This window comes from Equus przewalskii, chromosome 3, assembly GCF_037783145.1.
Source record: "Equus przewalskii isolate Varuska chromosome 3, EquPr2, whole genome shotgun sequence".
In the NCBI taxonomy this organism is placed as follows: Eukaryota; Metazoa; Chordata; class Mammalia; order Perissodactyla; family Equidae; genus Equus; species Equus przewalskii.
This window is the reverse complement of record NC_091833.1, coordinates 80,804,543-80,832,123: the sequence shown is the minus strand read 5'-3', so window position 1 is coordinate 80,832,123 and position 27,581 is coordinate 80,804,543. Positions and strand designations below refer to the sequence as shown.

The 27,581-nt window shown below is 38.4% G+C and overlaps 1 protein-coding gene and 1 long non-coding RNA gene across 2 annotated transcripts; one reads left to right on the top strand and one right to left on the bottom strand.

Annotated features, from left to right (window-relative positions):
* Nucleotides 1–231: 231 nt before the first annotated feature.
* LOC139082591 (uncharacterized) lies at nt 232–5,283 on the bottom strand. The gene is made up of 2 exons (XR_011538759.1): nt 4,851–5,283; nt 232–4,704 (listed from the first exon to the last, which is right to left on the bottom strand). It is a non-coding gene; the product is annotated as an uncharacterized lncRNA (long non-coding RNA).
* On the top strand, nt 4,477–26,420 carry NIPAL1 (NIPA like domain containing 1). Its single transcript, XM_008535839.2, has 6 exons — nt 4,477–4,633; nt 12,859–13,125; nt 16,796–16,852; nt 19,851–19,941; nt 22,019–22,179; nt 22,710–26,420. Exons 1-6 carry the CDS (start codon nt 4,588–4,590, stop codon nt 23,315–23,317), a joined length of 1,230 nt encoding a protein of 409 aa, XP_008534061.2. The 5' UTR covers nt 4,477–4,587; the 3' UTR covers nt 23,318–26,420.
* Nucleotides 26,421–27,581: the final 1,161 nt, after the last annotated feature.

Below are 27,581 nucleotides of genomic sequence, written 5' to 3'. Positions count from 1 at the left end.
TAAACATGCTCAAGAATTCAAAATAAAACATATACATAATGAATAAACAAACGTGAAAGACATGAAAAAAACAACAAACAGAACTTCTAGAAATTAAAAGTAAACTATCTGAAATGAAAAATTTACCAGATGTCTATTCAGTACAATAGACAATACAGAAAAGATAAGTGAACTTGAAGATTTAGCAATAGAAGCTGCCCAAACTGAAGCAAGAGATAAAACATCAGTACCTCAGTGATTCATGAAACTATATTAAGTGGCTCAACATATGTATAACTGGTGTCCTGGAAGGGAGGAGGTAAAAACAAATATTTGAAGAAATAATGCCAACAATTTTCTGAATTTGATGAAAAGAAAATCCATATATTCAAGAATATCAATAAACCCATGCAGAATAAACACAAAGAAAATCATATCAAGGCAAACAAAAAGCAAATTATTGAAAATTAGTGGTAAAAAAAATTTTTTTTAAACAGCCAGAGGTAGAAAATAGGCACATTACACACAGTGGGAAAAAACCAAAAGGATAGTCACAGATTTCTAATAGAAGCAAAACTAGATGACAATGGAACAGTATCTTTAAAAGTGCTGAAAGAAAAATACTGTCAACTTCTGTACCAAGGAAAAATAGCTTTAAAAACAAAGACAAAATAAAGACTTTTTTTCAGACAAACAAAAAGAGAAAGAACCTATTGCTAGCAAATCTACACTATAAGAAATGGTAAAAGAATTTTTTTAGTTTTTCACCTAACCACATCAATAATTACACAATGTACAATCATACTAAAAAGGCTATAGAAGCAGAGATTGTCAGCTCAGTTAAAAAAGTAAAATGCATCTACATGTCATTTACTAGAAATAAGTTTTAAAGATAAGTTAGCGGTAAAGGTGCAGAAAAAGGTATGACATGTAAACTCTAATAACAAAACAGCTGGCTTAGCTATATTAACATGACACAGAGTAAATTCAAGTCAAAAACTATTACTAGAAATAAACAGGGACAGGGGCCGGCCCAATGGCCGAGTGGTTAAGTTCACGCGTTCCGCTTCGGCAGCCCAGGGTTCGGATCCTGGGCGCGGACATGACACCACTCATTAGGCCATGTTGAGGAGGCGTCCCACATGCCACAACTAGAAGTACCCACAACTAAAATATATAACTGTTTACTGGGGGGGATTTGGGGAGAAAAAAGCAGGGGAAAAAAAAAAGAAATAAACAGGGACATTTAATAATGATAAAAGCGTCAATTCATTAAGAAGACATAATAATCCTACTTGTATATGCATCTAATGACAAAGCTTCAAAATTCATGAAGCAAAAATGTACAGCATTAAATTTATAGACAAACTCATAATTACAGGTGATTTTAAGTCTTCTCAGTAATCGATAGAACAAATTTAAAAATCAGTAATAAACTAGATTTTGAGCAACCAATTTAACCTAATTGACATTTATAAAACACTATACCCATAACTACATAATATACATTCTTTTCAATTTCATTTGGAACATTTACCAAGATAATACATATGCCAGGCCATAAACCAAACCTCAATAAATTTCAGAGGACTGTTATTATACTGAATATGTTCCGTGTCCAAAACAGAATTAAATTAGAACTCAATAACAGAAGGATATCTAGAAAATCCCCAAATATTTGGAAATCAAGCAACATATTCCTAAATAACCATGGATCAAAGAAGAAATCACAGGGAAAATTTTAAAATATTTTGAATTAAATGATAAAAATATGACATATCAAAATTTGTGGGATGTATCTAAAGCAGTATTTGGAAGTAAATGTTAGCTTTAAATGCTTGTATTAGAAGAAATAAAGATTTAAAACCAAAGATCTATGTTTCTACCTTAGAAACTAGAAGAGGAAAAGCAAATTAAACTCAACGTGAAGAGAAAGAAATCATAAAAATAACAGCAGAAGTCAACAAAATTTTAAAAATCGGTAAGAAAATCAATAAGAGTAAGAGTGGGTTCTTGGGGGCTGCCCTGTGGCTGAGTGGTTAAGTTGGCACAATCCGCTTGGGTGGCCCAGGGTTTCGCCAGTTGGGATCCTGGGGGGCGGACATGGCACCGCTCATCAAGCCATGCTGAGGCAGCATCCCACACAGCACAACCAGAGGTACTCACAGCTAGAATACACAATTATGTACTGGGGGGATTTGAGGAGAAAAAGCGAAAAAAAAAAAAAAAAGTTGGTTCTTGGAAAGACTAATAAAATTGATAGCCTCCTAGCTAGAATGATTGAGAAAAAAATAAGGAATCACGAATTCTCAACAGCAGACTTGGCACAGTGCTAAGCAGGACTGGAACATTCCTGCAAATAGTCTCAAGTCCCCTCCCCAACTACCATCCCTCCCACTTAGTCACCCATCCCCTGCTCCAGGAACCTCTCCACGATCTTCTCCATGATCCAGCAAAGGAGAGGTTAAAGCTTCACAATGGGGTCCCTCTCAGACCCCGTGCTGCTCAAAGAACTAGTGGCCTTGTGTCTTGAGGCCTTAAGGCTCTGTTGATTGTTCCTATTAAGACCATCACTGCTGGGTCTAGGTGGCCTCACACAAAGACCAATAAGACAGTAGCTGACATTTTAGAGGATCTCACATGCTAAGGTTTGAGTTAGAGAAGGAATTTTCCCGGAGTCATGGAGTGGGCTAGTTAGAGATTTTTGAATGCTCCTCTTTTGGTTAAATAAACACCATGTTTTCTTGGTGAATAAAAGTCTCCAAAATTAATGTCACTCATGACAGTCTATGGTGCTGTAACTACATAACATCCAAAGTCATCTAGAAATAGTCAGTGAAGGACTGCCTAGTAACGCCTTCATTACTATGATGTTCTGCTGGGCAACATTTAAACTGGGAAAACAGTGATCCTAAGTTTAAATACTTTTTCTGAGTGTTTTTATTTTCAGAACTGAAAAACAAGAATTGTAACAAAGTGCCTCCTACCTGAAATAGACCTTTACTAAGAAACTGGAATTTGATTTTTATAAAAAAAATCATCTCAAAGTTACATTTTTAGAGTTTTTTTTTTTTTAAATATCCAGTTAGCAAACGGGTTAAGAACACAGACTCTGAAGCCAGACTTCCTTAGTTAGCATCTCAGCTTCACCACTTACTAGCTATGTGTCCACAGGCAAGTTACTTAATCTCTACGTGCCTCCCCTTCCTCATTTGTAAAGTGGGGATTAATAATAGTATCTATCTATTATGATGAATTAAAAAGCAAATATTTACATAGTGTTTGCCCACATAAATGTTATCTAAGTGTCAAATAAGTCATAAATGAACAATATTTTAGATCACATTTGCCGTCATCACCAATCTTCAATAAAGGCAAAATTTTCAAGTCTGATGTCCAAACAAAACGTTTAAATAGAAATCTAAGTTTGAAGTCTTGTTATCCAAATTTGGCATAAATCTCTCTCCCTTCCAAGTTTCACCTATTCTCCTCCCCACGCTACTCCTTCTCCACCAAGCCAACCACATGTGAAAGTGTGTGCCTTGTATTGTTAACTGATTATTCTTAACTCTTCTCTTATCAGCCTAAGAACAAGCAAAGCAAGATTGAGGTCTCTGCTACGAAATTCTTAGGTAATAAAGTTAATAGCACTGTTTGTGACTACTGTAGCAAAGGTAAGGGAAGCAAACAAGAGTATTTTCTTCAGTGCCGAAATCCCAGAGCACAAAGGCATCCCATTCTGTGAGGGTTTTAGCAGGAATTGTATCCATTTTGTGTTGCATAATAACCTGCTGCCAAGCCTGCTACCGACTAGTTGGTTGAGTTACTTAACCTCGCTCTTTGTCTCTGATCCTTCATTTGTAACTAAGGGTTAATACACTATGTTGTGAGATATAGTGAGCTAATACATACAAAGTGCCTACATATGCATGGTAAAATAAGAATATCATAATTGTTAGCTACTATTATTTTGTAGGAATAAGTCTTTCCAGTTTGAACATTGCCTTTACTTTAAGGTTTATTGCAAATAACTATATGCCTTAGAAAAAGGGGGCCGGAGTTTGAAGTCGGGGAACCACGGGAGAAGCTAATAATAGCATAGAAGGGCAAAGTCTGTTAGAAAGCCCCCAGAATGAACTTTAGCAGGGTAATCAGAGCAGAATCCCACTGGCCAGCAACTTCCGTGCAAAGCCGCTAACGCCCGAAGCAGGGCCCTCAGAACTCAGGACAGGAGACACGTCGACTCCAGAGGAGCCATTATAGGGCCTCAGCACAGCCTTTACTCCACTGGATTCTCGGACAGCTGCCTGGGCGGCCTCCGGGCTCCGAGACACGTCTTTCCTCTGGGCTGTGCCTTCCTTCTCCGCTGCGCGGCTCCAGCAGCCCGCATTGCGCTCAGAATTAGCGCCCAATCTCCGCCCTCGGGGGCTTGGCTCGCGCGGAGGCCCCACCCAGCCATCCCCATTGGCTGATGATGTCCGGGGGCGGGGTCAGAGCACGCACCTGTCCGAGACTCCTCAGCTCCACCCCAAAGCGTATCCACCGGGAGGAGAAGCCCAGGCGGGTAAGGAGCGAGCGCTTGCGCCCGGGAAGCCCCGTCCGGGGGCCATGGGGGAACAGCTGAGGCTGCCGCCGGGAGAACCCTGCCGAGAAGGTGAGTGTCGGCCCCGAGCCGGGGCCCCTGGCGTCTGGGTAGCGATGAGACCGGGTGGACGGTCCCGGGTCCTGTGGAGAAGAGTAAGGGATACACCCACTCTTAGTGCATTCATTCATGCATTTATTCTGTCGGCCAGCCAGCCGATCAACAAGTATTTATTGGTGCCTACAGTATGCCAGGCTCGATGGGAAAGCCTGAGTCCAACAAGACATACCATGTGGCTCCTGCTCCGGTGCGGAAGGCAGACCCATGTAAATTACAGGGTGCTGAGTATCGTGACGGGGAAGTTCAGGGTGGTGTGGTAAGACTCCCAAGTCTCGTCTGAGAAAGACGTTTCCTCTGACTCAAGACTCATACCCAGAGTCCGCGGTCGACATCACCCAGTGAGCAGAGAGAGTGTCCGGAGACCAGGCAGGAGTCCTGTGTACTCCCTGCTCTGGCTCCGCGAGGGTCAGATTCCGTGGAATGTCAGGCGCCCTGGTCTTCGGGGGAGGGCGCTGGACCCGCCTGGGCCGCCCACATCTCTCGTCTTTCTTCGAGATGAAAATCTCTCTTACCCCATTAGCCTCGCGGATGACTCTCACTGTGCAGTCACTTCTTGGCTGCTTAAAGTGCGAGCCTGACGGAAGAGGAGCCGGGAACTGGGCGTAGTCATTTGTGAGTTTCTCACTACTTGCTGGACTGTTTTCAGCCCCCACCCACAAGCTGTAAAACCACTGGGCGCTGCCCCTTGCCCTCTGCCGCGAAGTTACAACGCTGGCAGGGTTTCTACATTCTCAATGCAGAAGGCAGGGGTGAGCCCGGATAAAATAGGGACCGGGGGAGAGGGGCAGGGGGGTATGCGGACAGGAAGGGTGTGTATCAACTGAAATGATGGTTTTCACGATGTCACGGGGAAAGTCGATTTCTAATTTATCTGGTAATGACGTAAGGAGGGAGGGGGCAACGAGGGGCGTGGCAAGAACTATGCTTTCCCAAAGTTGCTGGCAACTTCCCGGGTTTTCTATCCTCCTGGCTCTTCCAGCTTACAACTTGATGTGGAGAGTCAAAAAAAAAAAAAAAAAAAAAAATGCAATGAACTAGTCAAAACAATGCGGGGCACAGGGGGAAGAGGACACACAAAGAAAGAGAAAACCCTTGTATAATTCACAAACTATTCAAAAGCCGAGGTTTTGGAAGTGGTTACTAAGGCAGCTGGATCTAGAATTATTTCCTAGATAGTCTACTTTGTCTCAGTAATTCCAAAACCATTAAGTCAGTCTTTTACTGACCCATCCACCCTTATTTACTTGAGGATATTTAAGTAAGGAGGGTGTGTGAATTACACCAATTGTTTGAACTTCCGGATGTTTTCCCTGCTTTGCTCATGCATTTAGTTCCGAAAAGAACTATTCAAGCTCTCTGCTTAATACGTGTGACTAACTGTGGTAATTAATCATGTGGGAGGCTGGTGGGGAAGACAAGAGAAATCAGAATCTACTATTATGAGTAGTGATGGAAAGAGCTTAGTTTTTGGCAGCAGGTTTCATGGCATTTGCCCATCTTCTCAGCTATGATTTAGCCTCCTTGAGTCTTTCTTCCACTATAAGTTGGGAATAATTTCTACAGTTGACAGTTGTGAGGAATATAGAGGGATTGCATATGAAACACACACAGTTCAGAGCCTGACATGGAGTAAAGGCTCAATTTTTCATTTATTCATTCATTTGAATAGCAAGAGTCCCATGTGCCAGGCGTTGGCCTAGTGCTGGTATAGAGGGATTTGCAAGACAGTCTTGTTCTAGACTCTACGACCAGGTACCTACTCCCAAGCAGCTTACTGTCTAGACGGCAGATAGTATGCAAGAAACAAATGAATAAAAAAGAAATTACAAAAGTGGTGAGTGCATGGATAATGTATTGAGAGAACTGGGGTGTTCAGATTGTGTACTCAGGAAAGGCCCCATGCAGGAAGTGACATACAAGCTGGGACCCTTTCCTACATCCTCATTCTTTCACTTTTCTTAACTTCAAGAGGATTTTTTGGGTTTTTTTTGAGGATTTAGGGACTTTCGTAATATAGAGAGTGTGAAGTGTGGAAACGTGCAGTTTGTGTAGGAGATCTGATGGTTTCCAGTCCTCCTAGAGTACTCTGCTTCTAAACACACTGAGAGTAGGAAGATCTTGCTTAGAAATACAGGTTTTTAACTTTTTAAGAAATTGACAGTATCTCTTCAATTTTATTTTGGTTAATTGAAATAATGGGCTTTTTACCCAACTCTATTGGAGTGTATGTGTAGATGTGTCTCCTATGACTTGAATTCCAACTTTGTTTAAAATTATTTCTCATTCTTGTTCTGCTCCAAATTTGTGCTAAGTTATTTCTCATTCCTATCCTGCTCCCCTAAGTCCTGTTAATTCCCTCACTAGAACTGTCGGCTCCGTGACAACAGAGAACTGTTCGTCTGTCTTGTCGATCACTATCCCGCCAGTTCTTAGAACAGGGCCTGGCACCCAGGGAGTGCTCAATAAGAATTTGCTAAGTGTTGAACAAATGAGTACCTAACCTGGGGCCTTACATGGCAGGTGTTCAACAACTATTTTTTTGATAGAATAAATGAAATAGCTATATGGATATACAGTGCTGTTATAAAGCCGTAATTAATCTGTAACAGGAAGTTTGTTTGATTGGCAGTATTCAATAGGGGGATATGAAGAAAAGTGACTGAGAAGTTCCTTTAGATTGGGAAGGCAGATAAGATCTTTCTAAAGAGGTGACATTTTAAGTGAGAGTTTAGTGACTGGAAGGAGCTAGCTATGGCGGCCACTACTCAGGCTGAGCAAGGGCTACTTAAGGTTTGAGGTGAGAAGGAACCTAGCCTATCAAAGGAACAGAAACAAACAAACAAACAGACAATAGTAAGGAGCAAGGTTAGAGAGAGAGCCTGAGGCAGGCTTCTGTAGGCCCTTGTAGACTGCAGTGGGCATTTTGGATTTTTTCTGAATGAGAAGGGGAGCCATTGGAATTTTGGAAGGAGAGAGAAAATGGAAAGGAGCCTTATCTAAAGGCTCGGTTCACCTGATCTTGCCCCCTACTGCTCTTCAACACCACCACCCCCACCCCCACATCTCCTACCACCTCTCCCCCACCCCTACTCCCATCCCTTCACCCCTCACCCCCACCCCCATCGCCCAACCCCCTGCATCTCATACCGTCTCTCTTCTCTCTTCCCTCTCGCCAGTCAGCCTGGCTGGTCACGGTTCCTTCCCCCCCTCAAGCAAATTCCCACCTCAGGGTTTTTCTATTTACACTTAGCAAAGGGGTTTTTCCATTTAATGCTGTTTTTTAAAAAGGATTCCTTTATGCTGCTTTTACTGCTTTCCGTGGCACTCCACATTTTATGTAGTTGTTAATTCACTGGTTTATTTGATTTCCCCCCATTATAATGAATACTAGAGAGCAGGAATTTTCTTTTATTCACCATTGTATCCCCAGCTTCTAGAAAATGCCTGACAGTTAACAGATACTCAAAAAGTATTTGTTGACTCAATGAGTGAAAAGATGATGTCGATGAAAATAATCCATAACCAATCTATAAATGAAAATTTGGATGAGTTTATTCTGAGCTTAAATCTGAGGATTATAACCTGGGAGAGTCTTTCCACAAAGGAACAGAGCACTCCAAAGAAGTGGGGGTATACAGGGTGGTTATATACCCTCAAAGAGTATGTTTCACATATGATTGAAATGTCCCTTTTACAATAGTCACGAGGCTGCTCCATCAGCACAGCGATTGATGGAAACAGCAGATAGGTCTGCTGTCTCAGTGAACGCGGCAGGGTGGCAGGTCTCTTGCCTCGAGCTGGGCGGTCACAGATGAGCGCTGCAATCAGTTCCCAGCCTAAAGAAAGATGCTTAATCTTTAAGCAGATGCCAATGTTGGGAGGGGAAGGGAAGTTGCACCTTTATCTCAAAATATCTAAGCAGATATACAATGCATGCTCAATGGCCACAGTCAGGCCCTCTTGGAAAAACAAAGTCAGGCCGAATTAGGTTTATACCAAATGGCTTCCTCATATACTCCAATATATCCTATTGCTTGCCATTTTTATTTGTCAATGACTAGTGTTGTTTCAGAGAATGAGTGACAGGGAGAGAGAGAAATGCAATATAATGTCAGAAGTGTGCAAGCTTCATATCATGTAAAGCTTTTAAAAGAGTCCAGGATTAGGAGTTTAAATTTTGTTATAATTGCAGTGAGCAGGGGGAGTGGGGGATTAAGCAGGGGAGTAGCATATTCTCATTGACGCTGTCTGATATTATTTGGAGATTAAATTGTAGGGGACAGAAAGAGATTTCATTTGTTCTTTCCTTTGCTGCTATGAATGGGCAGGTGTGTCAGTCCTCTGTTGCCACATATCACACAATCCAAAACCCAATGGCTAAAAACAACACTCACATATTCTTGCTTATGTGTCTGTAGGTCAGCTAATGGTTGACTGCCCTAGACTAGGTTCACCTGGATTTAGATTCTTTATGTGGGATGAGCTCATATCTGCTCCATGAGTTTTCATTCTGGGGCCCAGGCTGAAGGGGCAGCAGCTCCTCAGGGAAGCTCTATTCCTGACAAATACAGAGATGCAAGAGAGTAAACCCAGACCTGTTAGTACATTTGGAGCCCCACTGGCCACCAACTCACTTCCAGCCCAATATCAGGGGATGAATACTCTGTCCACATTGTGAGAGGTAAGGGAATGAATATTTGCTGAATAATAATCCAGACTAATACAGAGCAGATCATGAGACAATTATTTCCACAAACTGGAAACATCTTGCCGTGATTAAAAATATAGTTTTATACAATCACTGACTTCTTAGAAATCAGATATCCTACTCCATGTAATAAACTGAACAATTTAAATCACTATTTTCTATAGGCAAAGTGTACTTGAAAAAATTATTCAAAGCATTTCATCTTGGTGTAAACATTAATAATAATTTTCAACTGGCTTTGTTTGTACTCTATGTTTTTACTTTTCTTAAATACAAAAAATACTGGCCTTGGAATTGGATTATGTGGCGCTGGCTTTGGAAATTACACGACTTCGGCAAGTCACTTAATATCTTGGCCACAGGTGCTTTCAAATGTCTTCCAACTACAAGTACCTGTGAGTTTAGAGCTAGTCCATCAGCAACATTTGTGAGCTGCCAGGATTGTAACTAAGTTACTCTGGGAACAAAGATAGCTTGTGATCGAGCCGCAGAATTATAGAAGGCATCTTCAGAATCATCAAGTCAAACTCCTTCATTTTAGAAATGAGGAAACTGAAGCCAAGAGTGATTATTCAACTTGCCCATGATTATAGATAGTTAGTAATGGAGCTTAAGATGGGGAAAGGCATATAACCCAATAGAAATTTGAACTTTGTTTTAAAATTTTTAAGTTGTATATGTAAGTAAACTTTCACACCTGTACATAGAAGATACAGTTGAACCATGTGAAACTGCTATATTTGTAGGTTCAGAAATTGTCAAATATCATCAATTACATATGGTTCAGCGTAATTGAGGACATTGGCAGTAACGTTTGTAAGAGCAAAAACACTGTAAATTACCCAAATGTCCACCAACTATAAAATAGAAAAATTGATGGTGAGATAGTCATACAGTGGAATTCTATAAACTAGTGGCCGGAAAAACAAACTCTGAAGTACAGCCACATGCATCTACATTGATAAATATCAAAAACAAGCAAGTCACCAAAGAATACATACCGTATGCTTCCATTTTTATATGTGCAAAAAGAGGCAAAACTAAACAATTTATTATTTGAAGAAATAATCATATAGGGGAAATAATTTTTTTTAAAGCAAAAGAATGTCAAGCAGAAAATCAGGACAGTCATTACCTCTGAGGGGCAATGTTTTATTTCTTAAACTGGATGGTTTATATATTGGTGTATATTGAATTATTTTTCTTTCTAATCGACACATATTTCCTAAATATTAATTACTCAATATGTGGAAAAGTAAATAATAACAACATCAAAGAAGTAATACATGATTCCTACTGGCAGGAGTATAAATTGGTAAAATTGCTTTAGAGGGCTATTCACAGTGTCTATTAAAATGAAAAATAATGAATGTAATAGATTTTCTCTTTCTTTGTTGAATAAATTCTAGGTTAAACTCCCTGAATAATTATTTTGCTTGCTCAAATCTTAGGAAGCCAGCTCTGATTTTGAGGTCCCTCTGATTCCTCTGAAACACTGCAGAGTCCCTGCCTCACCCACCCCTCCCCTCCTGCTCTTCCCCGCTCCAAACCCACCAACCCACCATCCACTTTCTTACTCCCTCACCCCCTCCTTCAATCACATCTGCCATAGTCTCTCTTCTTAATATGCTTCCAAACCATATAACAATTAAAGTTCTAAGGTCGGTGGCCCGACAAGATTTTTATTATTTTTCCTTCCATAAAATTGCAGCATTAATGTCTGCTGCTTACAATGGAAACTTACAAAATGCAACAAAGATTACTTGCTCTCTCTCCCTTATCACCCTTTGCCCCTATGGCCCATAAAATGTCGGAAACATTTTGCTATGTCAACAGCTGAGAAAGAATATTGTTTCACTGGAATGAGATCCACCCACACTATTTTCAGAGATAAAGTTTTGAAATGGTTATGTTAACTACGTAGTAAGGGACACTAATGCAGCCATGGAATTCACTGGAAAGTCAAGTCGGATGTTTTCTCAGGAATTAATGCAGCTGAAATTCTTACTATCAGAAATTGCTTTCCACTCTTGGGGTTTAGATGAGGTGAACAGTGCCCAGAACAAGGTTGCTAAGGGTGAACTTGTTTGAAATTTTGTAGCAATTCTTGTTAAAACAACCTGCCTGAAAATTCCTTGACCTTATAGAATATCCCTGAAGTAATACAATTCTCCTTGGAATATTTAGAAGTTTTGTCTTAGAAAACTTTTATCCTGTATCTCTGAATCGAAGTTGGTTCATTTTCAAGTTACAGAGATAAATGAAATTATGATCATGAAAAGCTTGAATTCAATTATTTTACCTTTTTCTAGAACTGAACCTTATGGTTGTTTTTTAAGTCTGTATGTAATAAAATTCAGATGACCTCATAAGGTTTTGCCAGGGAACCATAGATCCAATGTTTTGTTTCTAAGACATTATTTGGTCTTTTGTTGTTTTGTTTTGTCTTTGTTTTGTTATTTCTTCTTAAGATTTTTGAGATGGAAAACTGATTTTTGTCCTCAAATTCTAAAATTGTACTTGATTAATTTTTCTTTGCCCTTTTTTGTTTAGCATAATTCATAATGGGAAAATATGCCTTTTAAAAGGAAAAAAAAGTTGAAAATGCAATCAGAAAATCTAGCCACAATGTCACATTGTCGACAGCTTTTCAAGTGGAGAACAGATTGTACAAAGTTTCTTATATAGTGTAAAATATTTTCTTTTTTGTGTTTTAATTTTACCTCAAAATTCCCAAGTACTTATAATAATGGGTCTGGTTCAGTGTATTTACATACTCTTTTGAGTCCTATTTTTAAAAAAGCCTACTGATGTTTAATTCACTTTTCTCCTAGATTCCATTTTGTTTAGGAGAAAGTGAATTAATAGACCTGAAAATCACGCTCTTCAGGGACAGATAGTACAGAAAACTAAGCCCACTTAAAAATATGTTTTCTGAAATGCACGATTCATACTCCACCAAATGGGTTAGCTCAATTCCTCCAGCGTGGTGATTTCTAGACCAGTGAGTTTGTTGCGCCCTTTCCCTATGTCACAAACACTGCTTTCCAGGAGACAGGCTGATGATGTGAAGGAGTGAAGTGGATGTGGGGGGCTGTGATGAATTGCTGAGCCCAAGCCAGTTCTAAAAAGCTACACGCTGCTCCAGCAGGATGCTCTTTTGCTAGAACAAAGAACCAAGTATTGCCAGATTCTCCAATTTATAAGAGGAATCCAGACTTTCATGCGAAACCTCTCCTTTTAAATGATGACAACTAAATAATTTTTTAAACATTTTTGAGAACCTGTATGAGCCAAACTCAACGTGTCCACAGGCCTGTGGACCACCCACCAGGGACTTCCCTTCATTCAGCAAAAACAGTGTTTCAGTACCATCTACGCAACTTTCTATTTCCTGCAGAGAGGGAGTAAATAAACATTAATGCATCTCCCTTTCCTTTGCTGACATTTGTTTCTTTCCTTTTTCCAGGCTACGTGCTGTCTCTGGTCTGTCCTAACTCCTCCCAGGCTTGGTGTGAGATCACAAATGTGTCACAGCCGTTGGCTTCTCCTGTCCTCTACAGGGACCTGAATTCCAGCATAACCAACTTGAGCATTTCTGCAAATGTAGAAAACAAATACAATCTTTATGTGGGCCTGGTACTGGCAGTGAGTTCCAGTGTTTTTATTGGCTCCAGCTTCGTATTGAAAAAGAAGGGCCTCTTGCAACTGGCCAACAAGGGTGTTACTAGAGCTGGTAAGAAACGGATGCAACTAACGAATTTAAGTTTCTAACTGCAGAATTAATGCCATTGTAAGACCATAATGCTATAGTAATAATATTTTGCTCTCTCTGTATATCTTAGCCTCTGTCTTCCTTCTTAGCAATTCTCTTATCAGCAGTTTCCAGGATTGAGCCAGTTATATCTCCTTTAGAGCGAGACCAAAATTCTTGCTTCAAGAGGTTTCTGTGTGGTGTGGGTTCCTCTTTCATAGCTTAGACTGGAGCTGCAGTATTCAAAGTCAGATCATGCTGCTCCCTTTCTTAAAACATGTCAGTGACTTTTCTTTGCACTCAGAATAAAATCCAAGCATCTTTCCACAGCCTCAGACCTCCTGCATGAAATAGCCCGGCTACCTCTCCAGCTTCCTCTTCTGCTACCCTCCCAGTCACCGACTTTTCTCTGGTTCCTCCAGTATACCAAGTTCTTTGCCACCTCCAGGTCTTTTCCCTTTGCCTGGAGCTCTCGTCTCCTCCCCTTCATTTGGCTGATTCATCCTTCAGACTTCAGCTTACACATCACCACCCTAGAAAGGCCTTCCTCGACCCTCCTCTCAGGAGAGGTCCCCCTCACCACCACCCCTGTTACTCATGGCACTAATGCTTTCCTTCATCGTGCTGAGAATAAGTCGTCATGGTACATTTATTGTTTATTGACTTGTTGTCAACAGGTTTGCTTGTTTATTGATAGTAGGGTCACAGGAGCAAGAATCTTCCTACCATAGTGCTTGACACCCAGTAAATGTTTGTTAAATCAATAAACGGACAGCAGTAGAATTGGGTTTCTATTTATTTTAAGTCACACAAATTTTTTTATTTTATTTATTATTTTTTAATATTATTATTTAATTTTAATATTTTTATTATTAATTATATTATATATTATATATAATAATATATATTAACATTATATTAAATAATATTATTATTTAATTTTAAATTTTATTTTATTATTTTAAGTCACACTTCCCATGCTGGGTAGCTCTGCTTGACTATCCTTCATTAACTCTGACTTTTCCATCATTCTTATCAAGAATAATACCATAAAAGAGCTAAATAATATTCTAAAGTTCATTTGGAGAAATAAACAGCTATGAATTGTGCAAACAAGTTTCTAAAAGAGCACTATTGAGGGGAGATTTGCACTATCAGAAAATAAAACATACTATAATGCTATATTAATTAAAAGTTTGGTACTGGCATTAAAAAATAGACAAAATAGTAAAAAATAATTGAAAACTTATAAGAGGACCTAAGTACATATAACAATTTAATATATGATTTTTGAAAGTGGCGTTTCATTCTACTGGAGAAGGGATAGATTATTCAATCAAAGGTATGGAGAAAATTGGAAAAAATTAGAGGAGAAAAATCTGAGAGTTCTAATTCATGCCATTCAGCAAAATAAATTCCACATAGTTCCGAGTTGAATTTAAAATGAAATAATTTTTTAAAAACCTAAAAGAAGGCTTTTTTAAACATAAAGATAAAGGAAGAATCTATTCTATATAAAGGAAGAGATTATCTGGATTGACAAAAAAAATTCATATATGGAAACACTTTTAACTAAAACTGAAAAGGAAATGACATACAGGGAGAAATTTTCAAAATACATGAAAAAGGGTAGTTAAGATCCACAATATATAAAAAGTGACTATAGTCATTAAGAAAAAGATTAGTACTGTCAACGAAAATAATCCATAACCAATCTATAAATGAAAATTTGCATGAGTTTATTCTGAGCTAAAATGTGAGGACCATGGCCCGGGGCTTTCTTCCCGAAGGAAGAAAGGGCACCAAAGAAGTGGTGTGCACAGAGTGGTTATATACCCCCAAAGAGGATGTTTCACATATGATTGAAATGTCCCTTTTACAATAGTCTCGAGACTGCTCTGTCGGCACAGCGATTGATGGACACAGCAGGTAGGTCTGCTGTCTCAGTGGACACAGCAGGGTGGCAGGTCTGCTATCTCCAGCTGGGTGGTCACAGGTGAGCACAGCAATCAGTTCCTAGCCTAAGGAAAGATGCTTATCCTTAAGGAAATGCCAATGTGGGGGGAAGTTGCACCTTTATCTTAAGGCCATTTGTTCTTGTCATAGTAAATGTTTATAGCAGATATACAATGCATGCTCTATGGCCATGTCAGGCCCTTTTGGAAAAAACAAAGTCAGGCTGAATTAGGTTTACACCAAATGGCTTCCTCATATACTCCAATGTGTTCTATTGCTTGCCATTTCTATTTGCCAGTACTTTGACAAAAAATAGGCAAAGCACATAAATAAGAAACTCACAAAATAAGAAATGCAAGTGGCTGATAAACATAAATAAGTAAATGTTATTTCACTAGTACCCAACGAGATATCAACTGTGTAACAATGAGCTCCTAGGTTCTTGCCTACCATTTTAACAAGATTTTGTGGGGGTTTTTTTAAAGATAATGCCGTATGTTGGTAAGGGACTTTGGGAAATAAATAGCCCTCCCAAACATAGCTAGAGGCAGTATAAATGGGTACAAACTTCCCTGAGAGAATTTGAGAAATCTTAAAAATGTTAATGTCTTAAAACCAATCATTCCACTTTTGGGAATTTTTCTTAAGAAGTGAACAAGGATACCACCTAGATTTATATACCAGGATATTTATTTAAGGGTCTTATATAATGAGAACAAAACTAGAAAGAGTATATATATATACACATATATATATATATGTATATGTATATATATAATGGCATACAGGTCAAGTAAAGAATTATATGCCAGATTTGGGAATATTCAACCATTAATTAAGGACATGAGAAAATATTTGTGATATTAAGTTTTTAAAAGGATTATAAAATCATATTGTAATATGATTCCAATTTAGTCATTTGCAAGTTTTGTAAGGGGAAAATCCTAAATAAACATAGTTAACTACCTTGCAAGATAATCTTCACAGCTAATGTATCCTGTTTAGTTTAACTGTAACAAAATCAGATAGGCCAAATCCACAGGGTTAAGTGTGTTAAAATTGATGAGACAATTCGGTTTTCTATAGCAAACATAACAATGACCTAAGGTCACAGAGTACAGTAGTGGGAGGATAAGTCTTTGAATAGCTTAGGAAAGCTTTTTGTCCATTTCAGTAGACGAGGCGCAAATTGAGTTTCATGATGCCACAGTAGGCAATGAGCAGAGTCCAGCTGGCAAGTGCTCATTATCCTCTGTCTGACTATCCAAAACCTCTAAAGCTCTTATGTCAGTCATCATCTTCTCTTTAAGGTCCTCATTAGGTACCAATGTAACTTATGATTTACAGTTTGCTGTCTTGAATTTTAACTGTGACTGAAAAAAAAGTGTTTAAGGCCTATGATACTCTATCCACATTTCCGAATGGCATAAATATAGTAAACATGATAATGAAATAAAATTTTCCTGCAAATGGAAAATGTTACTTTCTGTAGAAATCAAAGGTGACGTAATAGGAAGTGTTAGAAGATCTTTGGAAATGACCAAGTAAATAATTTAAGCTAAAAGAATAGATATACTAACTTGGCCTTAAGTCTTGCCTTTTCCAACCATGTTCCAGTTACCTTTCCTAGAAGTCAATTCTTCGAAGCTTCTTCCTCCACTTTAAAACTTAATTTTTATTTTTATTGTTTTCCTAGGACAAGGTGGGCATTCTTACCTCAAAGAATGGCTCTGGTGGGCAGGATTACTCTCAAGTAAGTCCTTAATGCTGAGAATAGTGTTTGCTTGTAAAATGATAAATAAATTATATGGAATTGTTCAAAATTGATTAATTTACCTTCCTGGTAAGGACGGCGTTTAAGTCCAGAAATTTTTGTGCAGTTATAATATATAACTTATATATATAAATATTGTCTTATATATAAAATAAGTCATATGTAACAGACATTTCTCCAAAGAAGATATACGGATGGCCAATAGACACATGAAAAGGTGCTCGTCATCACTAATCATCAGGGAAATGCAAATCAAAACTACACTAAGATATCACCTTACACCTGTTAGAATGGCAAAAATATCCAAAACCAAGAGTGACAAATGTTGGAGAGGCTGTGGAGAAAAGGGAACCCTCATACACTGTTGGTGGGAATGCAAACTGGTGCAGCCACTGTGGAAAACAGTATGGAGATTCCTCAAAAAGTTAAGAACAGAAATACCTTATGACCCAGCCATCCCACTACTGGGTATATATCCTAAGAACCTGAAATCAGCAATTTCAGAAGCTCCGTGCACCCCTATCTTCATTGCAGCATTATTCACAATAGCCAAGTCATGGAACCAACCCAAAAGCCCAGCAACTGATGACTGGATAAAGAAGTTGTGGTATATATATACAATAGAATACTACTCAGCCATAAAAAAGGACAAAGTTGTCCCATTCACAACAACATGGATAGACCTTGAGAGTATTATGTTGAGTGAAATAAGCCAGACAGAGAAAGATGAACTCTGTATGACTCCACTCATAGGTGGTAGTTAACATATGGACAAAGAGAACTGATCGGTGGCTGCCAGGGGAAAGGGGGTGGGGGAAGGGCACTAGGGGTGAAGCGGTGTACCTACAACATGACTAATAATGATGTACAACTGTAATTTCACAAGGATGTTAGCTTTTATAACCTTAATAAAAAAAAATAAGTCATATGTATTTAGAACTGATTTTTACTCTTCCTTCCCCCCACCCCGACGTGCCCAATTCTGTCTTGGAATGCAAGGAAAAAAGTTAACATTTGAAATATTATATTGTGTTACAAACTTATCCTTCTCTTGTATTTTATTCCCCATAACAATTAAGGAAAATTCTTTCCTCCCACATTTTCCCAGCTCCAAATTCGAATTTGTGACTATTTTAGCGGCATGTATTGTAAGGAATGGGTCCATTTTCCTGGCCAGGACCAAACCTTGGGTAAATTAAAGTCCCCTCTGGCTGCTTGGTGCTGAACAAAAGGAGAAAAGATGAAGGTTGGCAGCACTCCCCTTGCTTCCAGACTGCCCTGAGGATTGAATGAGACTGCGGGCACCGAAGCCCTTTCTAAATGCTGCTGTGATGTCCGCAGAGAAGGCAGTGTTAGCTCCCTCAGGCACTTTGTCAGATTCCTATCTCCCTCTTAACTCCTCGGAACTTTGTTAAATCCCAAACCTAAAACTTCCAAAGAAAGAACCTCATAAACTGTTGTTTCATGCAGAAGCCTTAAAATTTCCATTTATTTTCCCATATAAAGTAACCCATTTCAGTATTTGTGAGATCCTGTGAAAACAAAGAATTGGAAAACTTTTCTTTAATAAATGGTGGAATCTAAAAGGGTGATGAATAAAAATAATTTATATTTGTATAACTCTTTCAGTTTTTAAAGTGTTCTCACATCTGTTTTTTTACTTCATGTGAAAAAAAGCTGACAAGGGCTGTACTGGGAAGATTCCAGAAAGATATTTGAAGAAGTCTTTCCCCTTTTCTCTCTCTCACTTACTTGCATGTCCTCACCCTCTACTCGCACAATAGAGTGAAAATATAGGTAGAATATTATATGGCTATATTTAAAGGGTTATTCTCATCATATACAAAGTTTATGCCAGTATTGAAGAGAGAAAAGCATAAGTCTTCAACATTAGAGATTTTATCTAGTAACAAACATATAGTACTATAATCATGAAATCAATATTTTCCTAGAAAGCTGTCAATAAAGATAAAAATGTAAATAATATGAAGTATTCAAGCAAAGCTTAATATTCTAAGGAAACTGCCATGGCTCTTCTTAAGAGAGCAACCTCCTAATTGTTCTGTAAGTTTCCGTTTGTTTTATGATGTTTTCTGGAAGCTAAGTCCTCCTGTAGATTTGGGGTTGGGAGGAAGCAGAATATAACAGCCAGAGGGAAAAAGTAAGAGTGTGCTGGTGTCTTTTGGGTGTTCCAGAAGCTCTTTCTACAATAAGTGTTTGCTTGGCGTAGTTTGCCAGCATGAAATACTAAATTCTGTGTGCAAGCTTCAGTTGTGACCTGTGAGAATAATTTGCCCCCAGTACAAGAGTCCAGCTCTTGGAGGGGTTTTCCCTCACTCTAGAAGTTATTTGTCTCACAGTATCTCATGGATGTCTAGAGTCCTCAGATAAGAAATAGATTGCAGGAGCACATTGTTATGCCTTTAAAGCAGCTGCTAGGATCTCCTTGCCCTACTAAGACGCTATTAGCTGCTTGCAGATCACCTGCAATTCAGCGATGCCTGTCCGCATGGGCCTCAGTGTTTCTGCCTGTCCCCAGCCCAGACATTAGATCTCTACAAAGCCTTCTAATCTTACAAGTTGTTTTATTGTTAATTTGCCTAAAAGTAGGTATTCTTGAGCAAACAGAATGATTCTCTACTTAATACAAAATTACAACTGCTAGATTTCATCAGAGTGACCAAATACGTTTTTGATCCTGAAGAAGCTAAAATCTCTATTGAAAGTCATTGAAAATGGGTATTCATGTGTCACCACTGTTTGCATTAGTTGAGTTGGTCTCATCAGGTAATTACAGGTTATCTGCATCCCTTCAAACCAATCATCTTCCCCCATAAAAAAAGTTGAATCGTTCCTTCTCGATGCATCCATCAGTGTCTTTGGGATAAGAGTCTCCTGCCTTGCATGCATCATTTGTTTTTCTCTTCTGATAAACAAGTCCATCTTTTTAATATTAATACTGCTGCTTGCTTTCCAGTGGGAGCAGGGGAGGCTGCGAATTTTGCAGCCTATGCTTTTGCACCTGCCACCTTGGTCACCCCACTAGGCGCTCTGAGCGTTCTCATAAGGTACGTGAGCGATCGGAGCCTGGCTTCTCCATGATGAACTTAAGTCACAGAAAATATATGGTTCAGCATATGTCAAAACAAAATTAAAAATCTCAAAAATAATTTGAGAAGACTACACAATAATTATCAGTGGAAATAGGAATTAAATAGATTGTCTTGTTTAGAAAACCTTTGTGAGAATGAGCCGGTTTCCTGCTAACATAAAGTAATTGCATGTTATTTTTGTGACGATTCGATCAAGCCTAGCAGATTTTTTCTCTCTCTCACCTGAACAAATTGCCACAGCCCTGTTAATCTTTTCTTTTGTCATAGTGGTTAATGACCATAGTTATTAGAAGACTTTAAAAAGCATAGCGTTTTTCTGTTGGTTTGGGGGGTTTTTTTGGCTTTTTATTGAAATATAGTTGACATACAACATTATGTTAGTTTCAGGTGTACGACATAGTGATTCGACGTTTATATTCATTATGAAATGATCGCCACAATAAGTTTAGTAACCATCTGAGTTTCACTTATATGTGGAATCTGAAAAACAAAACAAAACAGAAACAGTCTCATAGAAACAGAGGGGAGGAGCATAGAGGGTTACGTGAAATAGGTGAAGGGGATTAAGAGGTACAGACTTCGAGTTCTGTGAATGTCACGGGGATGTGACATAAAGCATAGGGAATATAGTCCATAATATCGTAAAAAGCGTAGTGTTTGTGTTAAATTTCAACTTTCACCAAAAGTCTTCCATTGTCTGCTAGTACTTCCGTTTAGAGACCTCTTAGTTTCTTTTAGTACTGGAAACAGGAATAATTTTCCTGTTCATAGAATGTGGATCTAATTTTTCTGAGCTGGTCTTTTTATGATCGCAAATGAATGTGTTCAATGAGCCCATGAAGTCTTTTATTTTGTAGCTTAGCAACTGTTTTGTTTGTTGTCTTTTTCTTTTCCTCTTATCTCCATTCATTATCAACCGCTAGTAGAAAGCTTATGAGTAGGCCTACCCCCTTATTTTCATCTTATTTGTAGAAGAAGTGTTGTGGGAATTAAATGAGTTAATACACATACATACACGTAAAGCAATGAATGATAGCTGTTACTAGCGTTTTCACCGAGGCTGCAGTCCTCACAAGTGGCCACACGAGGGCGACTCTAGGAAATCACCTCTAAGTGACCACAATCTTGGGGTCAAATGGGTACCGATAATGACCTGATGGGAGTGCCAGGGCATCAGGGGAAGGAGGTTGGTGCGCAGGAGCTGCTGCAGACCTACTGGTGGGGCAGTGGAAGGTCATACTTTGGTGTCCATGGTGGTGCCAATCTAGATCTTCCTGAAGCCAGGGCAAGTGAAGCAGTGGGGGCATTAGATGGTGAAAGTATCAGGACCGCAGCAGCTGGTAAGGAAATATTTCAGTGTTTTTGACAACCCATATTATTGTACTTGTGTGTATAGTCGTCCCTCGATATCCCTCGATATCCTTGATATCGGTGAGGAATTGGTTCCAGGCACCCACGGATACCAAACTCTGCGGATGTTCAAGCCCCTTAGTAGCCCCACTGTATCTACGGGTTCCGCATCCGCGATTCAAGCAACTGCGGATTGCAAGCATAGCGCATTATCTGCGGTTGGTGGAATCCACGGATATCAAGAGCCCACTCTTCTAGTTAAATATCAGCCCTGAGCAGAGTGATTCTTCTTTAGGCATGTATCTTTCTTTGAAGCATTCATGAGCAGACGTATTCTGAATGTATCATTCCAGTAAGATGGGAAAGATCTTCCATTTTGTTTGGCCTTAGAGGAGAAGATGGAAAAATTAAAAATGAATTGAGTAGGACCTGTTGGAAAGTCATGGGAAAATTACAGGGGTGTAAATTGTCTATGATAACTGTTTAGATATAAAAGCAATAAAGCAAATTTGATTGACCATCATTTCTGAGTTTTAAAATTATCAGGTTTTTCAGTGTCACATGGCACAATCAGATCAGTTAATGGGGACACAGAGTGGCATGTTCCACAGTGTGACTTCTAAGCTGCTATGGAATCAAAAGGTAATCGAACAAGAGTGATTTTTTTTTCTTCTCCCAACAGTGCAATATTGTCTTCCTATTTTTTAAATGAGCGCTTGAACATTCATGGAAAAATAGGCTGCATATTAAGTATATTGGGGTCAACTGTGATGGTTATCCACGCTCCGCAAGAAGAGGAAGTCACATCTTTGCACGAAATGGAAATGAAATTGAGAGACCCAGGTCTGTGATTCAACTGAAAGAAACACTCAAATTCTGCTCCACTTTCTCTCCTCATCAAATGATATTCGTAATAATATCTCACAGGCTCCCTACAAGACTAGTTATGGGTTGTGAGATATAGTGAGGTTTGATTGAGTATCACAAGTCTTCTGAAAAAGCGACACAACTTATTTTTGTGTTTGTGCTTCCCCTCTACAAAAGGAAAGGAAGAGATGGGGATATGAGAGGCAAAGGACTTATAGTCCAATCCAAACTTTGGCCAGTTTCTCCCTCTGAAAATAAAAAGTCAGTCAGACAATGTCTGTCATACCTCATAGTGGTATCTGTGAGATTCAAATAATATGTTTGTGAAAGTTCATTGTAACATATTGAGAGCCATGCAGGAAAATGTTATTGTCCTTGTCTTTTAATTTAATCTCTCTTTTCTTTCCAAAACACCTGTGCTCTTAAACTCATGACTGACAGGATTTCACAAAGGCATGATCCTATTAGCATTTTCTGAAGTCTTAATTCTTTTCTCTTCCTAACAGGATTTATTTCCTTTGCTGTGATCATAACTGTGATCTCTTTGGTGCTGATTTTGATCGTGGCTCCCAAGAAAGGACAGACCAATATATTGGTTTACATTTCAATCTGTTCATTGATTGGGGCATTTTCAGTTTCCTCTGTCAAGGGCCTGGGAATTGCCATTAAGGAACTATTGGAATGGAAGCCAGTTTACAAGCATCCCCTGGTCTTTGTTTTGCTGGCTGTACTTGTGCTTTCAGTGACAACACAGATTAACTATCTCAACAAGGCCCTGGACACCTTTAATACATCGCTTGTGACTCCCATTTATTATGTGTTCTTCACATCCATGGTAGTGACTTGCTCTGCCATCTTATTCCAAGAATGGTATGGTATGAAAGCTGGAGATGTCATTGGGACCTTGAGTGGGTTCTTCACCATTATCAATGGCATCTTCCTTCTACATGCTTTTAAAAACACTGACATTACCTGGAGTGAGCTGACATCCACTAAGAAAGAAGTCTTCTCTCTGAATGGCAGTGAAGACAAATATGTGTTACTAGAGAACAGAGAATGTTCAGCCCCAGAATACAGTGATGACATTACCTTGTTTAGCAGGACTGATGATTGAAGTATCTAGAAACCCTGAACTTTAATCAATATGAGGCACTTGGAGAGGAGAAAAATACCTGATTCTTGGATGAACTACTAAGAAAGCTGGCATTTTTAAGTTCTAACTAATAATTTGGATGTGAGGCCAAATAAAAACACCTTCATTTTTGGCCATCAGCTTTGAAGAGCAAGGTTTTGATCCTCCTCCAGAAGACTTCTGATGCTTTTCATTTCTGCAAACTTGAAATATTCCCTGTGCACGAAAGAAGTTAAAGAGTTAGATGAGTCTCAGATCATCTCTTTCTTCTGGTCACAATGTCTTTGGCTCTGCCAGACGGCTCTCCATTTCTTTGGCTGCTCTTCCTAGTCTCACAGTAATTCACAGGTGAACTTCACTGTGTGCTGAGAAGTCACCACTCTCTGATGAGTCATAGTTTCACATCGTTAAAACTGAGCTGCGAGATCACTGCTGCTCTTCCTCCCCCTCCACAACTTCCTTCTTCCTAAGCTAGATAGCTAAAGAGGAGAGCCTGAAAGGAAAAAAATAGGCCTTCCTTGGAAATCTGTTCCGTGGTGGGCTCGAATGTACAAGACAGAAGTACCGATGAAGGGCTTATGAACTGTAGTTTATTGACATATCATAGAATTTTATTACTAATTAAAAAGAGGAGAATGGAGGAGGGAGAAAAATGTTTTATATTTTAGATAAATGAAACACATCTCTTTTTTCTTTTCAGGAAAACAAAAAACAAACACAAATGATTATGTTTGTGGGGTTTTTTTAACTCAGACCTGGACAATATAAGACAAAGTTGAGTTTCTGGAGAAGTCCAAGCGAATTCAGCTTTCGAGTTACTTATCTTCATTTAGTTCCTTTCTTTTACTACTATACCAAAGGTCATTTGTTGTTGTTGTTGACGTAGAGACTTTTGTAAATAATTGCTACATTATTTTAGGATTATATGGTACACTTCCATTTTTCTCAAATGTTTAATCCCCAAAAGGTGGGTTTTCCATAGACTGTTTGGAAACAACTAGAAAAATCTTTGTGAAAAACCTGAATGGGTTGTCATAATTGTTCTCTTGAAATTTGGCACTTTCACTCTTATTAAGGAAATTATAATTAGCTGCCAACCGTTTTAAAAATGTATATATCCTACCACAATATGTGGTAGATTATCTTTTTCTGTTAAATTTCATCTTGATCATGTTTTCCATACATTTTTTTAGGTGTTTTGGGAGAATAGAAAGGGAAGTTAACTTCTTAGAAAACAGAATATTCAGACCTCAAGGATCACTACAGGAAAATACATTTTGCTTATTAAAACTTACATAAAATTTTTCTGTCTCCAAGGGCATGGCAGGAATAATATTTTTGGTGGTCTTTAATGTTTATGGACAGATTTCTCCTCATTAATTTAATGAAAAGACATTAGCTATCTGATTTCTAGACCAACCTTACTTCTCTCAAAATAAAACAGAAATCCTAATCAGAAAGTTGCATCATTTAAAAAAAAGGAAGAAAAACCCTTCAGGGTGACTGGATTTTCTGTTCAACATCAAACGTTATTAGTTTTGTTTGTAATCTAGCTCAAGTATATCCAGGGTAGAAATAATTGTAAATTCTATTATTCAGAATTCTGTCAAGCTGACCTCAGCATTTTTCCAGTTCTATTGAACTGTGCCTGATGTTCACAGTGATGGCCTGAGGTTACTGCATTATAATTTCTTCAGTGTAGGTTAGTGTTAAGTGCAATTTAGTGCATTCCAAATTTTTGAAAAGTGATAATCCCTGGAAGATACACGGGTTGATACCTCAGGTCAAATATGTGTTTACTCTGTCGATTGCTATTTCACTTGAATAGAATATCAGATATATAAGCTATGAACACAAGTTTGTAGGAAAAGTATTTTCTGGAAAGGTAGTGTTTGGAAATTGTAGAAATTCTTTTAAAGTTTTTCTTTTTTCTATTGAGAACTCTGTTGGTTTCTCTGGGACATCTTCTTGGGGAAGAAATTAATGGCATCCAACCTGAGGCTGTGGTAATAGTTCTGCACGCTAGTGAATTTTAGTGTCGGTTCTCAAATGTCACCTGTTACAAAGCTTTGCCTGCGGTATATTGCACCCAGGTGGAACATTCTTGGAATCCAAGAACCCATGTGTACTCTGGATTGAAAAATGAACTGGTGTTGACACATATGCCCAGGAGAAAGGCTGAGAAAGATTTAATGAGTTGAAACACATTGAGAAACAATGAAATATTTGAAAAACTCTGAAAATCTCTGGTGGGCATATGCATTGAAAAACCAAACTGTTATTGCAAATCTAAAACTAAGGATTAATTTTTCCCAAATATGAAGATGTTATTTAAGGAAGTATAAAATGCTGGATCCCTGTATTCAGATTAACTATGTTAGTCTTAACTGGTAGTTTTGTATATGTATATATTTTAATATTTATACTTTATTTGTGTCACATAGATATCTTCTTAAGATTTATTATGTAAATATCTGCACGTGTCATTAAGGATTACAAAGTTGTGCTCACACAGCCAAATTGAAAACTTTTCCTAATTCTGTAAACGTAATACTTTCATTTTATTTTTTGACTTATGATTTTATTCTTAGCTCAATGGTTAATGATTTTTTAGTTCAGATTGCAGAAAGTTCATAAAACCCTTTAGATTTAGCCGCATGAAATTAAATTAACACCTATGTTTTAAGAGTACTAAATTAAATACATGGAAAACACCATGTGTTATGCCTCATATATAATAGGCATTTAACAAAATTTAGTTCTCTTTGAATCAACAGTTTAATTCCTATGGAGTTATTACTGGATAGGTAAGGACCATTGATTGCCAGTTTTCATACATTCTTCATCTTTTCTCAATTTGTCTCACATTAGCTCATTTTAAATAATCCAAGTGAAAATGAATTCCATCATTATACCTATCGCAACATCAATACAAAATGATTCCAACAAAAATATTTTCTGTTTCTTACTTAAAACTGAACTAAATGTAATCTTCACATTCCAAGAAAACTTTGTGGAAAAGTAATTTATATGAATATATGTGAAATGTTCTCCAATATTTTGAATAAACTCTATGGTTGTGAAATTTTCTGTTTTTCAAATGTTTGTGAATACTGTTCATTTTAGAAAGTTTACAAATTTTAAATTAATGTTTCTGTATATTTTTCATTTGCAATAAAATAATGTGGTTTCATTATGCTTGGAGTTCAATTTTTAGTTTATGAAAGGTAAGCATACGTAATGGCAAAAAATATCCCCATTTAGTTTTGAGATTAAAGAGAAAGTTTTGAAGTTTAAAAAAAAACTCTGCACTTAGGTTTTGCTTTGTCATTTTTCTTGAAATTGAAATCTATTTTTCAGAAGAAAGCTATCCGCAAAACCATCTCCTGTATAACTGCTTTGACACCTGAAAGAAAGGTGGAAGAAACTCATTTCTTTCAATAATTTTATTGAACAAGATAGGAGCTCAAGTCAGTATAATGAAATCTCCCTCAGTTCAGAAATTTAAAAGAAGAAGGAGGAACAGAAGAAAGCGTTATAAAAATACTTGGTAGCATTGCATTACCTTAAATTTACGTTTACAAACAGCAAATTGAAGAAGAGGGAGAGGAGAAAGCATTAGAAAAATATTTGGTAGCATTGCGTTACGTCAAGATTTACGTTTACACACCCTCCGACTTTCCTTCTTAGCCCCTCGATTCGTGTATTGACCACGTCACCTTGATTGACTTCAGCAGTTTTCCCTGTTTCGATTTGAACTCGTGTTTAACTCTCTCCGTTGTTTCTGTGGAAATGAATTGTCTAGGGTAGAGAAGCCCTCTTTCTTACCTGTGTCTCACACCCCCCCTTTCCTGCCATTTTACAAATGAAGAAACAGAAATAACATGCAATTCCCTAAATCACAGAGTTACTTAGGGCCAGAAATGAGGACCAAAATCCAAGCCCCCCAACACCCCAAACTACTCAATCCACGGAATGGAGGCATCTCTAAGGAGGGCTTGTGGACTGGGCTATGCGTAGAAACAGCACATCTCAGCTGACTCAGAACAATCTGCGATCTTCTCCCGTAAGCTGTGTTTGTGTAGATCAAACGTTTCAGCACTCCGGCTGCAGTGTACAGGACGCCTCTAAGAGAAAAGCTCAGGTCACAAAGAGTCTTGAATTTGATTTATAACAATAAGCAACATTTTCCCCAACTCAAAGCTTTGATTGGTTGCAAATTGCAAAACAAAAAGGTTTTTGAGAG

Coding starts and splice junctions, on each gene's coding strand:
- NIPAL1 (XM_008535839.2), top strand. CDS start 4,588: ATGGGGGAACAGCTGAGGCTGCCGCCGGGAGAACCCTGCCGAGAAG. Junction 13,126..16,795: donor CAAGGGTGTTACTAGAGCTG/GTAAGAAACGGA, acceptor TTGTTTTCCTAG/GACAAGGTGGGCATTCTTAC. Junction 19,942..22,018: donor GCTCTGAGCGTTCTCATAAG/GTACGTGAGCGA, acceptor TTCTCCCAACAG/TGCAATATTGTCTTCCTATT.